The sequence below is a fragment of the Danio rerio genome, chromosome 8, assembly GCF_049306965.1.
Source record: "Danio rerio strain Tuebingen ecotype United States chromosome 8, GRCz12tu, whole genome shotgun sequence".
Taxonomy (NCBI): Eukaryota; Metazoa; Chordata; class Actinopteri; order Cypriniformes; family Danionidae; genus Danio; species Danio rerio.
In genome coordinates this window covers 54,482,344-54,494,871 of record NC_133183.1, presented here as the reverse complement: position 1 = coordinate 54,494,871, position 12,528 = coordinate 54,482,344, and the positions used below count along the sequence as shown (strand labels likewise).

The window sequence follows — 12,528 nt, the reverse complement described above, 5'->3', positions numbered from 1 at the left end:
ATCTGAATAATGTTGGCATACATACAGTCTTTATTTTGCTCTAAATAAACTACTGTACTTTAATATATACAGCTGTATATGATGTATACAGCACATGTGATGTACACAGCTCATAACCAGGAGTAAGGAAGTAAATGTTATTTTTAATATTTAACAGTATTTCCTTTTTGCATTTAGTTATACTCTAAACTGTATGATTAATTAACTGACAACATTATTATTTTTACAATGTCATATGCGTTTTCTTCTGCTTTTCCATCATCAGGTGTTAAACATGTCAATGCCATCGTTTCCTTTTTTTTTTTTTTTCTCCCCGTACACCAGGGATGTCCAAACTCGGTCCTTGAGGGCCGGTGGCCTGCAAAGTTTAGTTCCAACCCTAATCAGACACACCTGAGTTAGCTAATCAAGCTCTTTCTAGGCTTTCTAGAAACATCCATTCAGGTGTTAAGGGAAGTGGATTTAAAATCTGTAGGACACCGGCCCTCTAGGACTGAGTTTGGACACCCTTGTACTAGGCAGTTTAGAAACATCTTTGCAGGTGTGTTGAAGTAAGTTGGAGCTAAAATCTGCTGGACATCGGCCCTCCAGGACTGAGTTTGGACACCCCTGCCGTACCCTCTAAAGATCCTAGCATAAATTTTAAACACATAAATAAAACAAATAAATTGATATGTATATAGATGGTGCTAGTAGATGGTGACAGTAGATGGTGCTTATAGAATGACACTTGTAACCTCTATGCACAAAGCACTACCTTTTAAATCTTATCTTATGTGCTGTGTTATAAAGTTAATACTACTTTTCCAAGATGGTCAGTTCCCATCATATTCATATTAATATAATTCATTCATACTTAAATTCATTTAATTTCCCTAAGCATTCAGTTGAAAACGTGGCACTGGCTTTCAACATATTTTCACACAAAGCAAAATACACTACATGCTTCTAACGCTACACGCTAGACAGTTGCCATCATTACAGGCCACATACTATAGAGTGATTCTACCTCTTGTACTTTCTGACTACTGAAACTTATGGTGACTTATGTACAATCTTGAACATAAAAAAGAAAATCAAACACAGAGTCTAAAACCCTTCTGCATTAGGAACTACTTTCTTCTGCAACTGATTCATATCTGCAGCTGACGTCAGAACAGCAGAAGCCGTTACTAATTCAGCAACGCTACTTTAGAGCTAGTATTTAAATGATTCTGTATAGCGTAAATTGAAGCGGCGCTTCTGGTGTGTGACCCCCCTAAGATGATGACAAAACAGCAAAATTTGCTCACATTTTAAGATTATAAGGTTGAACATGACATGAAATGCCATCCGTCTACAGAGATTTCTCACCAGACTGCTGTTGTGTTTGCGATAAGGAGGGACAAGGCTGAATCCAGCTTCTTATTCACAGCTACTTATTGACTCTATCCGGTCTACCTTAAAAACCACGAGGCTTCCGGTTTTCAGCTTTTTATTCGCGCTCAAGAGAACACGCTGAGCAAGGGCTTGTTACGCGGTTTTGGCGCCATCTTGTGGATAAACAACGTCAATCGTTTCAAGCTTCCAACGAACTCTAAGAAATTGTGAATATTTTAAAAGAGGCACTCTTCTTGCAAATAAACTGCAAAGTTGCAATGTAAACAACTACATTCTCGACTAAAATTTTATATTTATTAAAATTAATATACTATTGTCTAACCGCAGTAATATTTGTCAAACTATAGTGTCTACTGTCTATCTGACTAAAACTGTTTTTGATGAAAACAAAACTAGAGGAATTTAAAGCAGATATTTTTTCCAAAATAAAAGATTGCATAACGAAGGGGAGTGGAAACATCTCTTTTTAAAAAATTATTGTATATATGATGTCCACTATTTGAGGTTAACCAATGAGAAGTAATACCTGTCTAGCCACAGATTAAAAACATAAACAGAAAAGTAATTAGCCTGGTTTGAAAATGTAAGCAGTAGAAAGAAATTTAAAAAAATCGAAACAAACAAAAAACTACAGTATGAGTACAGTATGTCTACTACTAATACTAAAAAATCTACTCAAGTTTAGCAACAAAATATGTATAGTAAGTCGCCAGGTAATGTAGAATTTGATTAGTTATTTGCCAGTTTCATTCCAATCTAAGTTTGCAGACTTTTCATAAAACTTTGGTGACCCCAAATGGAAATTGTGACCTCCAGCTAGCGAAATAGTGCTGTAATGCAAAACAACAACAGTGAGAATATGAATATAAGAATTTATTAAATGAAAAGAAACTTTTGCACAAATCACTGAACCTGATAAAAAATCTCCCCATACACTTGCCTTACACTGTTTAGGTGAGAGAAAGAAATGGTCAAATACAATCTTCAGAGCAAAACATTCATTTGGAGTTTGCTCTTAGTAATCATTTATATTGTAGTTGTAGTTGTAGTCCAGTGTATCTGTCAACTCAATTTCTTCATGTGGGGTTGTATTCTCTTCAAAGATTTCTGGCAAGGAGTCATACCAGACGGTTGTAGTCTCTGCGGTAGTTGGAAGTGAAGTGGTAGTCACAGTTGTTGTAGTTGGTATGATTTTTTGGGCCAGAAGCCTTTGTTGACGTAAACGACGAATTCTCATTAGTCGTAATCGACGGAGACGAGCCCTGCTCATATCTCCACTATTACTGACAGGAATTTGGTTACTGCTGTGTGAATAATGTCGCACACCGTTCCTGCTGCCACTGCTCAGCAACCGGATTGGTTTATTGCCATGAAGAGCCATGATCTGTTTGATGCGGTCCCAGTTTGACTTGTTCAGGTCAAAGTTGCAGAGAGTGGCACCAGGGTCAAACCCTACCACACACAGACGGGTGAATGGAGAGTAGCCTTCTGCACGGGCTGTTACCCGGTACTCACCAGGGTTTAGAAGTCGCCAGTAATCTCCAGCTTCACCTATGTGTAAAACATTTAGTATTTCATCAAGTATTTATAAAAGCGCCTTTGTACTCTACAAGCATTACAATGTAGAGAACTACAGAACATAACTTACCAGTCTTAACATCATGGTTGACTCCCTCCACAGACACAGTGGCATTGGTAATAGGGTTGCCTTCATTATCCCTCACAACTCCCTTAATACCCCGATGAACCTGGAACATTCATAAAAAAGTTGCATCAGGCAGGGATGAAATACTTGACTTTGAGGAAGACCAGACAAGTTTATTTGAAGGAATAGCCCGTTTCGGTAGGGCATGCTTTGGTTCTGTATGCATCACCTTTATCAAGCTTGCGTATATTTTACTCGAGGAAATGTCACAGTAAAGCCTTAAGGGTTGTTCACATATCATATGAGAAGCTCTTCTCACAAAACAGATGCTTTATAGACAAAGACTTGTGTAAAATGTTCATTACTAACCTTCCTATGAACATAATTTGATTATAACTGCAGATCATTGAGTGTGAAATAGCCTATTGTAACTTCTGCGATTATATAAAATAAATAAATAAACAAATGCAACATATATGAACACATACAGACCCTTACAGTCTCCGATATGTTACCAATTACAGAAAAACTACACACAGCATACATTTAGTGCTTTGTTGGGTTTAAAAACAACACAATATATAGCCCACAGCCAGTGCAAACCTCTAATATGTGTCTTTAATCTTCAGCAGCACATTTATCCTCTTGTTAGAAAGTAATTTCGTCATTCTGAGTTCATAAGGTGATGATACTAGTTAAACATGGCAGTTTGTTCATGTTTTAGGTTGCAGATGCAACATTTGCTGCTTTTTTCCGGCTCTTCTTTAGTTTTTTTGCGCTTCACTCTCGCGTTTATCTTGTTCTGACAGGATCGGATACACACACGCACATTATTAATATGAGCTCAAGAAGTTTGTTATATCAAATATGGATGCGCTGCAAGCTCTCTGCAGAACGTGAAAACGCTTTAGACGGGCAAATAAAACAACAGGACACATCAGATTTTGTTCTTCTTGGCTTTGTGGCTTTACATCAAGACGACAACAAGGTTTGTTTGAGCTCGGGTCGACCATGGCTTGTTATTATGTGTATATATTAATACAGTGTAATGTCTCGGCTGTGTTTTTAAAAATGTCGCTTCCTTTGTTTTTATTCTCCTGCTTCTGCGAGTGACGTATCTCTGTAAACCAATAGCATTCAGCTGCACGTCTAGCTCCGCATTATAGTACCCTTTGGGCCTGTTGGTACCCTTTCCAAAGAGTGACTAAAAAGTGGTACGGTACGGTTCACTTTTAGGTAAACTTCGACAGTGGAAACGGCCATAAAAGCGTACCGAACCGTACCGTACCACTCAGTGGAAACGGGCCATAAGGGTCTAATAGCAAATTTTATGGAGAATCTAGACTTGGCCTAGTCGTGAATAAGACTCTTTAGTATTGAAAAAATGAAAAAAATAAATTTTTATTATATATTAAAAAATGTATGTTCTGTTCTCATGAAATGAAAGTGAGCAGCTCACCTGAGCCATAAATGTCAGTAGGGCTTCTCTGTTGTGCTCCCACTCTCTTAAAAGTTCACTCTGGTGAGGAAATTTATCACAGCCAAGGAAAACTGACAGCTCAAAACAGTTAGTGTGAAGGTAACTGAAGTCATCCATGCCTACAAGAGAAGAGGGGACTTTACTGTGGTATCAAATCCCTTTCAAATTGTTTTGGACAACCCTTGCTCTATAATAAATATTCAATCATGCACATGGAGGGGCATCTTTGTGGTACATTTTTCAGGCCTTCAATGTAACCTTTGCAATATGTCACTATAATACCAGGATTGAACATTCCCCTCAAACACACACACACACACACACACAATGCTTACTTCCTGGGATGGGCTTCCACTTTGCACGGTTGACAATTCCCATCCCACCTGTTGGATCATCACTATGGCATCCTCTTTGATATGATTGAGTCATGGTGCGGTGAGTAGATGCATATGATATGGCCAGCCAGCGGAACAAAGATTGGTCCTCAACCATTCTGATTTCTTCCTCTTGTTCACCCTCTCCATAACCCCCCCTATATCCCTCTGGGTATCCCTCTTGATATCCCTCATTGTACCCTTCAGAGTAACCCTCATGGTGGTACCTTTGGTTCTCATTGTGATATCCTTGGTTTTCATTATGATACCCTTGGTTTTCATTATGATAGCCTTGGGTCTCATCGTGATACCCTTGTGTTTCCTCATGGTACCCTTGACTCTGATGGTGATACCCATAACTTTCTTGATGATACCCATAGCTCTCATGATCATATGCGTGGTTTTCCTGGGGTCCGCTGTAGCTCTCCTGATGGTATCCTATGTGAAGGTAAGGGTTGGGTTCTTCTTCCTCTTCCTCATACTGTCGCTTACGTCGGTTTGCTCTGGAGCCAAGTTTTTTCTCCATAGCCTCAGACTCTTTGGTTAGACGGCGCATGTCAAACGGGTATGTCACTAGTTTCTCACCACCCTGCAGGTTGGCACCAAGCACAAATGGATGGCTTTCCATCCATGAGATGAGGGCCAGAGTCTCCATTGCAATCTGAAAGGTAGAACATAAAGAACATTATAAAACAAATCTGTTCTGAAAAGTTGAGCTCAAGGCTACTGTATGCAAGTGGCGGTTTAATTTATAAATAGCACATGATTATTTCCTCACTGAGCCATTGCTTGAGAGAATACCCTCAGGAATGGGAATATGGTGATTTGGTGTCAATTTGGGCACCATGCCTTTATCCTCTGAATCCCAATAAATGTTATTTAAGTCTGGAAAGTTCTGGAAGATATCATGGCCATCTTCAGTCCAGTGTCCTAATGTCCAGCTGCCCAACTCTGAACCCTGTGAAACAATGTGATGTTACTTACATTAGTGTCACAACACCATTCATATTTGAACATTTGGTTAGCTGTTTTATCCACACTGATCTGTCTATTATTGATAATGTTTACTAGGAATTAAACCTGTCCAGATGAAATTATGATCTCTCTGGGTTTAAACGTTGAGATCAGATTTTAAAGTCTGCTATTGATGAATAGGGCTCATGAAAGTAGTGCACTTATTACTTTGCAATTTAAGGAATGCTTTCCACGCCAGGCTTCTACTAATTTCAGAGAATTCCATTCTCAACAGATGACTGTATGCAGTGTTTATTTAGTTAGTGTAAACCCATGCATATGCCTCTCTTTCAGATTCACATTCATTAATAGTAAATTATCTTGAAACTGTGCATGGCTGACTGCTGTCACATCTCTGCCTTGTCAACACCCCAGGATTCATACAGTCATGGAAAACTTGGAAAAGTCACGGCATTTTGACATGGCATTTTCCAGGCCTGGAAAAGTTTTGGAAAATCAGAAAATCCCACAAAGTTTTGGAAAGGTCATGGAAATTAATTAAAGAAATATCTATACACCTGAATCTAGGTTACTTGTCTTTACTTCTATTCTGTTCTTGGCCAAAAACATGCTCTCACATTATGAGTGCTGTGTAAGCATTAGGGTCGGGATGATAGAGTGATGATGATTTGATGATTTGGTTATGGGTAAATCAAAGACCATGTGGGTAAGGTAGTTGAAACGGTACACTACAAACAATTAATTTGTTATGAATTAATTTATTATTCATAAATAATTAATTCACTATTGCCTATGATGATGATACCATCGTCCATCGCGATGTATCACATTAGACATCGTCCAACCCTAGTAAGCATTATCTACATACATTTTACATAGATAATTTTAAAACAAATCGAAGTTTAAAGATAAGCTGTAATAAATTTTAACGTACACTGTTTTTCTTATTGGACAAAGAGACTCCACATATAACGTTATAGAAAACAAATTGACATTTCATATAATAAAAGATTTAATTACACAATTACTAATTCTGCTCAAATGTGCCTTTAATATGCTGACAAATATATTTTGCACAAAAATATAAGTTATGTAAATACAATACATAAAGTAAAAAATACAAATCAATGTTAAGACACATAAGCACTCACTCACTTTTCTTAGGCTTAATCGCTTCTTAATCAGGGGTTTGTATGTTATCTGTTAAACTATAAACTATAATGGTGGAATTCTTAAAGACACCAAATCTGAAACTATCAAAATATTGTTTTGTTGGTTTAAATGTCTGGCATATCAAATTTTCACTATTCATGCTTAGCTTTGAGTTTGACTATCTGTATTAAGCCATTTAGCGGGGATTTACTAGTTTACCTAACCTTTATTTACCTGACCTTGGCTAATTGACCAGAATGACCTTTTTATGCATTATTAGCATTAAATATATTAACTCAATTTTAAGTAAATAGCTCACTTTCTAAATGCTCAGTTCCTAAATGCTAAATTCAATAGCCTGTTAATTGTAAAATGCAAGATTTAGGAAAGTCATTATCATAGTCATTATTTGAGCAATTCCTAATTGCTGAAATTACATGCACTTTTAAAATTTTTACCGTATACATATTTTAAACGCACCTTCTCAAAAGCTTTCACATGGCCATCAGGATTGACTGATGGAACCAGATGGATTCGTGTTTCATCCACTAGGTGGCGAACTCGAGGGTTGCCATCTTTATATTCTTTACACAAATACTGCATGAACATTAGAAGCAGCTCTCGTCCCAAAGCCTCATTACCATGATAGCCAGCTGTGTACCTGAATTCTGGCTCTCCTGAGGAAACATATTAATATGTTCATCAACTGAATGATGCGCACACTTGCAATGCTTGGTTGTCCTTTTTTATGTAATTAAACAAAAAGGGAAAAAAATGTGTTCATAACTACTCTGTTGTTCCATACCTGTTTCGTGGACCCCAGGGTTATCAGTAATCTCCATGGCATAAATTTCCAGACCTTTAAAGCTCTTGCCCAAACTGTAGAATCTGGTGATGTTGGGACACTCATCAGAAATGGATTTCATTAGCTGTGACAAAAAAGAGACAATTTTGAAGTGATTATCTCCCTTTTTTAATCTCTAAGTCTACTTAAAGTTTTAACTAATTCTATGTTTCAAATATTTTGTGCTGCAAATATTAATGTTTTGCATTTTCTCTTTTAAAAATGCCTTTTTCCCCCCCTTTTGGCCACTTATGAACTCTTGAGACTTCATGCTGCTTTCCATCACCTTCTCCATGTCTAGGTAGTTGTGATGGGTGTAGTCCAGGTTATCTCGACGTGTCACTTCATTCTCACTCTGGTGTTGACTAAGAGGATCTGAGTTAAAAATAAATGCACAATAATGAATTTATTTAGAAAATGTTTATCCAGGCAGAATGATTAGTAACAAGGTCTCAAACATTGGTCTTTTGACATTTGTAAAATAAGTATTTTGTGTCTGCAGAATGTGTCTGTGAAGTTTCAGGTCCAAATACCCATTGGATCATTTAGTATACCCTGTTTAAAATGTACATTTTTGTATCAGAGGGAATTGTAGTTGCTTTTTTCAGCTGTGCCTATAAATTGCCCTGGTTTTCCCTGCTAACTGTTGGGAGATTTCTCTTCAAAGATGGATACCTAGAATCAAATGTAAGAATAAGCACAGCAAAAAGACAGAAGAAAAAAAATATATATATAGATAAGCAAATAATAAATACTACTACTAATAATAATAACATTATACAAAAGCAAGTTGTCATGAACAAATGGAAAAAAGCACCCCGAGATGAAGAAGGCATGGAGATGATGGAGAATGGAGAAAATAGTAATTTTTGTACTATTTTAAACCTTTAATTCATTTTCATGTCTAAATATATTTTGCGTACTTCTGTACAACCCGTGTGTATTGAGCAATGTGTACTGTACATGTTTAAGGCACATAACTAACTTTCAGCTGGTCTATTGCGCAGGCCTTTTCAGTTTCTCAAAATAGCAACGCACCAATAATGCGCCTTAACACACCTCTTTTTTAGACCGGAACACCCGAGTCTACAAAGCAGCGCAAATGGATTTGCTATTTAAACAATGTGGTGCAAAACGTGAAAATTAGGATTGCGTTGGTCTGAAAATAGCAACGCATCATGCCAAACACGTCTTGTGCCTTATTGCTTTTTACACATCATAGCACACGTGATGCTGATGATGTGACAATAAAAGTGATTTGAAGTGATTTGATTTGCACCGGGTGTGTGATAGGGCCCATGGTATCATGACCGAGAGAGTCTAATACATTCATTCTTTTTCTTTTCGACTTAGTCCCTTTATTAATCTGGGGTCGCCACAGAATGAACCGCCAACTTATCCAGCATATGTTTTTACGCAGCGGATGCACTTCCAGCTGCAACCCATCACTGGGAAAAACCATACACACTCATTCATACACATACACTATGGACAATTTAGCTTACTCAAATCACCTATTGACCTTATTCTAAAATGCTGAAGTGCGCCTGTTTTCGCGATTGTCTTAGAACTTCCGATTCAGTCGCCTATGGGAGAAATGACTAGGAATAATAAACGGCAGAAAATGGCCAAACTACATGCTCAACAAACAAATGTTTGCATGACTACACAGACCAAGTAGCATAATATAATAAGAAAATATTAAATTGCAACATCAAGCAGCGTAACGAGCAGTTGTTAACGTCAAAAAATGAATGGAAGTGAATGTGACCGGAAGTCGCGAGACAAAAAGTTTCAAATGGCAGCGCCCGCTCGTCAGCTGAGAATAAGGTGAATACTGCATGTCTTTGGACTGTGGGGGAAACCGGAGCACCCGGAGGAAACTCATGCAAACTCCCTAGAGAGCTTAACAAGCTGCAATTTAAGAAAGCACATGCAATTAAAAAAACACCAGCAAATAAAGAAACGATCTTTATCCATTTGACAGCATACATGTTGCAAATTGGTCACAACACAAACAACTGAAGAAACATGCAGAAAATTGATCACAACACAAACAACTGAAGAAGCGCACTGCAAATTGGTCACAACACTTGCAAATATCCACGTAACACAACGGAAATGTTTGAAAAAATCATGGCGGACACTGCTGAGATATGGATGTGTTATTATGCTTTGACTGTTGCACAGTGAAATGATTGGTGGTCTTTGAAAGGCGAGTTGTATTTAGTTTATTTTATTATCCTGATTACACGACATAATAAACCATAACAACACATATCTATTATAATAACACATTCATATCTCAACAGCGTCTGTCATGTTTTTTGGTTCCCTAGAAACATTTCCGTTGTGTTACGTGAATATTTGCAAGTGTTGTGACCAATTTGCTGCGCGTTTCTTCAGTTGTTTGGGTTGTGACTAATTTGCAACACGTGTGCTGTCAAATTGATGAAGATTGTTTCTTAACTTGCTGGTGTTTTTTGTAATTGCATGTGCTTTCTTAAATTGCAATGCATTAAGCTCTCTCGGCCTCCATACCATGGTGTTAGAGCAGGGGTCGGCAACCCGCGGCTCTAGAGCCGCATGCGGCTCTTTAGCGCTGCCCTAGTGGCTCCCTGGAACTTTTTCAAAAAATGTTTGAAAATGGAAAACGATGAGGGAGGTAAATATATATATATTTTTTAAATATGGTTTCTATAGGAGGACAAACAATCTTAACGTTTTCCAATGCTGTAAAAGTGTGTAGAATATTTAATTTCAACATTTCTGTCAACGAAGATTTGCGTCATAGCCTGCGACACACGTTTCTATCAGCAGGGCGGGATGCCAGGCAGGTAGCTGTTGTAAACAAACCGGCGGCTGTGATGCGCCATGGAGTGCAAGCTGTCTTTGCCAAAGATGTACAGCGGGGCACGCTTTCTCATTTTCCCTCCCTGAGAGAATTCAAAGAAGCCCATCCCGATCACTCACTCAACGGTGATTATTTACAAGGTGCGATCGTTGATATGCAAACTGCATTTGGGAGCAGATTTTGCGAGTTGCGAAAGGAAAAAACGAGACTGTCTTTCCTTGACACACACCCCTGGAGATTGACCCTTCCTTGTTGAGCACATTCCCAGGAATGACTCGAGCTCATCTTGAAATGGAAATGGCAGGCTGCGTTTTATTGCACTGTTTGTTGCCCAGATAAGGGGCACGTTGTGCACGTTCATTTTGATGTTGTTTTTTTGAATCTTCAAAATAAAAATAAAAAATTAAAAAATCTGATTTCTTTATTGCATTTCTTTAATTTCATCAAAGCAAAACATAATGCAATAATATTGTAATGAAGTTAAACTTGAACATTAAACATATTTCATTAATATTGTAATGAAGTTAAACTTGAACATTAAACATATTTCATTAATATTGTAATGAAGTTAAACTTGAACATTAAACATATTTCATTAATATTGTAATGAAGTTAAACTTGAACATTAAACATATTTCATTAATAATAATTTCATTAATTCATTAATAAACTTGATAATTAAACATAATGCATTAATATTGTAATGAAGTTAAACCTGATAATTAAACATAATGCATTAATATTGTAATGAAGTTAAACTTGAACATTAAACATAATTCATTAATATACTGTAATTAAGTTAAACTTGAGACGGCATCGTACAACAGAGTAGTCACGTGGCGCGTCATTCTCTACAGGATGCACTGCAGGGAAATGAACATTTAATCATGAAGGCTCAGTATGTATTTGTAGCCAACGAAGTCATTTTTATAGTAGGCTAATATAGCTAATATAAATACATACAGCATGTGTTGCCATCATTATAAGGCTTATATAAGGCTTTTAATTTTTTTGCGGCTCCAGACATATTTGTTTTTGTTTTTTTTGGTCCAATATGGCTCTTTCAACATTTTGGGTTGCCGACCCCTGTGTTAGAGGAAGGGAACTCCGCATGTGAGGCATGATTCCCAAAATGCAGTTTGACCAAGTGGGCCTAAACTCTACAGTACACCGACCTGTCACACTTTATTTTGATGGTCCATTTGTTGAATTTAAGTTACACTGCATCTACATGCCAAGCAATTCTCATAAGATTATAAGTACTGTTCGGTTGGGATTTGGGTTGATGTTAGTTTACATGTACTTACACAGTTTTTAATAGTCAGTTAAGTGTTTGTTGAGCGAGCAGTATCAACAGATATTAAGCAGACAGTCTACTAATACTCAAATGGACCATTAAAATAAAGTGTTACCCACCAGCCATCCAGCAACATGTTTAGTGTCCCCTGCTCTAGGGTTAATCCGCAGGGAACTTTATAGCAGAGAAATAAATGAAGATTGAATTCCTGCAATACCAACGCATGGTTGTGTCATCATCTGTTGCGAAAACACTCTCAAAGCTTCCTATGAACTTCAGCGATGAGTCTAATAAAAGGTTGTGAATAGCTTACCTTGTACTGGGCAGCCTAAAATCTCCATCCTCATACACATGGTACCATTCCAGCTCTGTGGCAAGATACGGATGTAACGTGCCACTACCGGCTCCATAAACTGAGACAATACTGGGGTGTTTTTATCTGAGTTACCAAAGAATAACTGAGGACAGAGAGAAAGCAGAACATGAGTACATTTCAACTGAAACTAATCGTCAATGTATTTATATAG

The 12,528-nt window shown here is 37.5% G+C and overlaps 2 protein-coding genes across 3 annotated transcripts in view; both read right to left on the bottom strand.

Annotated features, from left to right (window-relative positions):
• grk5l (G protein-coupled receptor kinase 5 like) overlaps positions 1-12,528 on the bottom strand; it is an 821,722-nt gene that overhangs the window by 640,529 nt on the left and 168,665 nt on the right. The window lies entirely within an intron of this gene.
• aebp1b (AE binding protein 1b) overlaps positions 2,239-12,528 on the bottom strand; it is a 41,123-nt gene continuing 30,833 nt past the window's right edge. For both annotated transcript variants that reach the window (XM_690930.10, XM_005167251.5), the window contains exons 14-22: positions 12,315-12,459; positions 8,137-8,225; positions 7,812-7,935; positions 7,487-7,683; positions 5,658-5,837; positions 4,841-5,540; positions 4,485-4,624; positions 3,029-3,128; positions 2,239-2,931 (exon numbers count right to left, since the gene is read on the bottom strand). In XM_690930.10, the coding sequence (XP_696022.6) occupies positions 2,396-2,931; positions 3,029-3,128; positions 4,485-4,624; positions 4,841-5,540; positions 5,658-5,837; positions 7,487-7,683; positions 7,812-7,935; positions 8,137-8,225; positions 12,315-12,459 (2,211 nt within the window). In that variant the 3' untranslated portion in view covers positions 2,239-2,395. The remainder of the gene's footprint in view (positions 2,932-3,028; positions 3,129-4,484; positions 4,625-4,840; positions 5,541-5,657; positions 5,838-7,486; positions 7,684-7,811; positions 7,936-8,136; positions 8,226-12,314; positions 12,460-12,528) is intronic.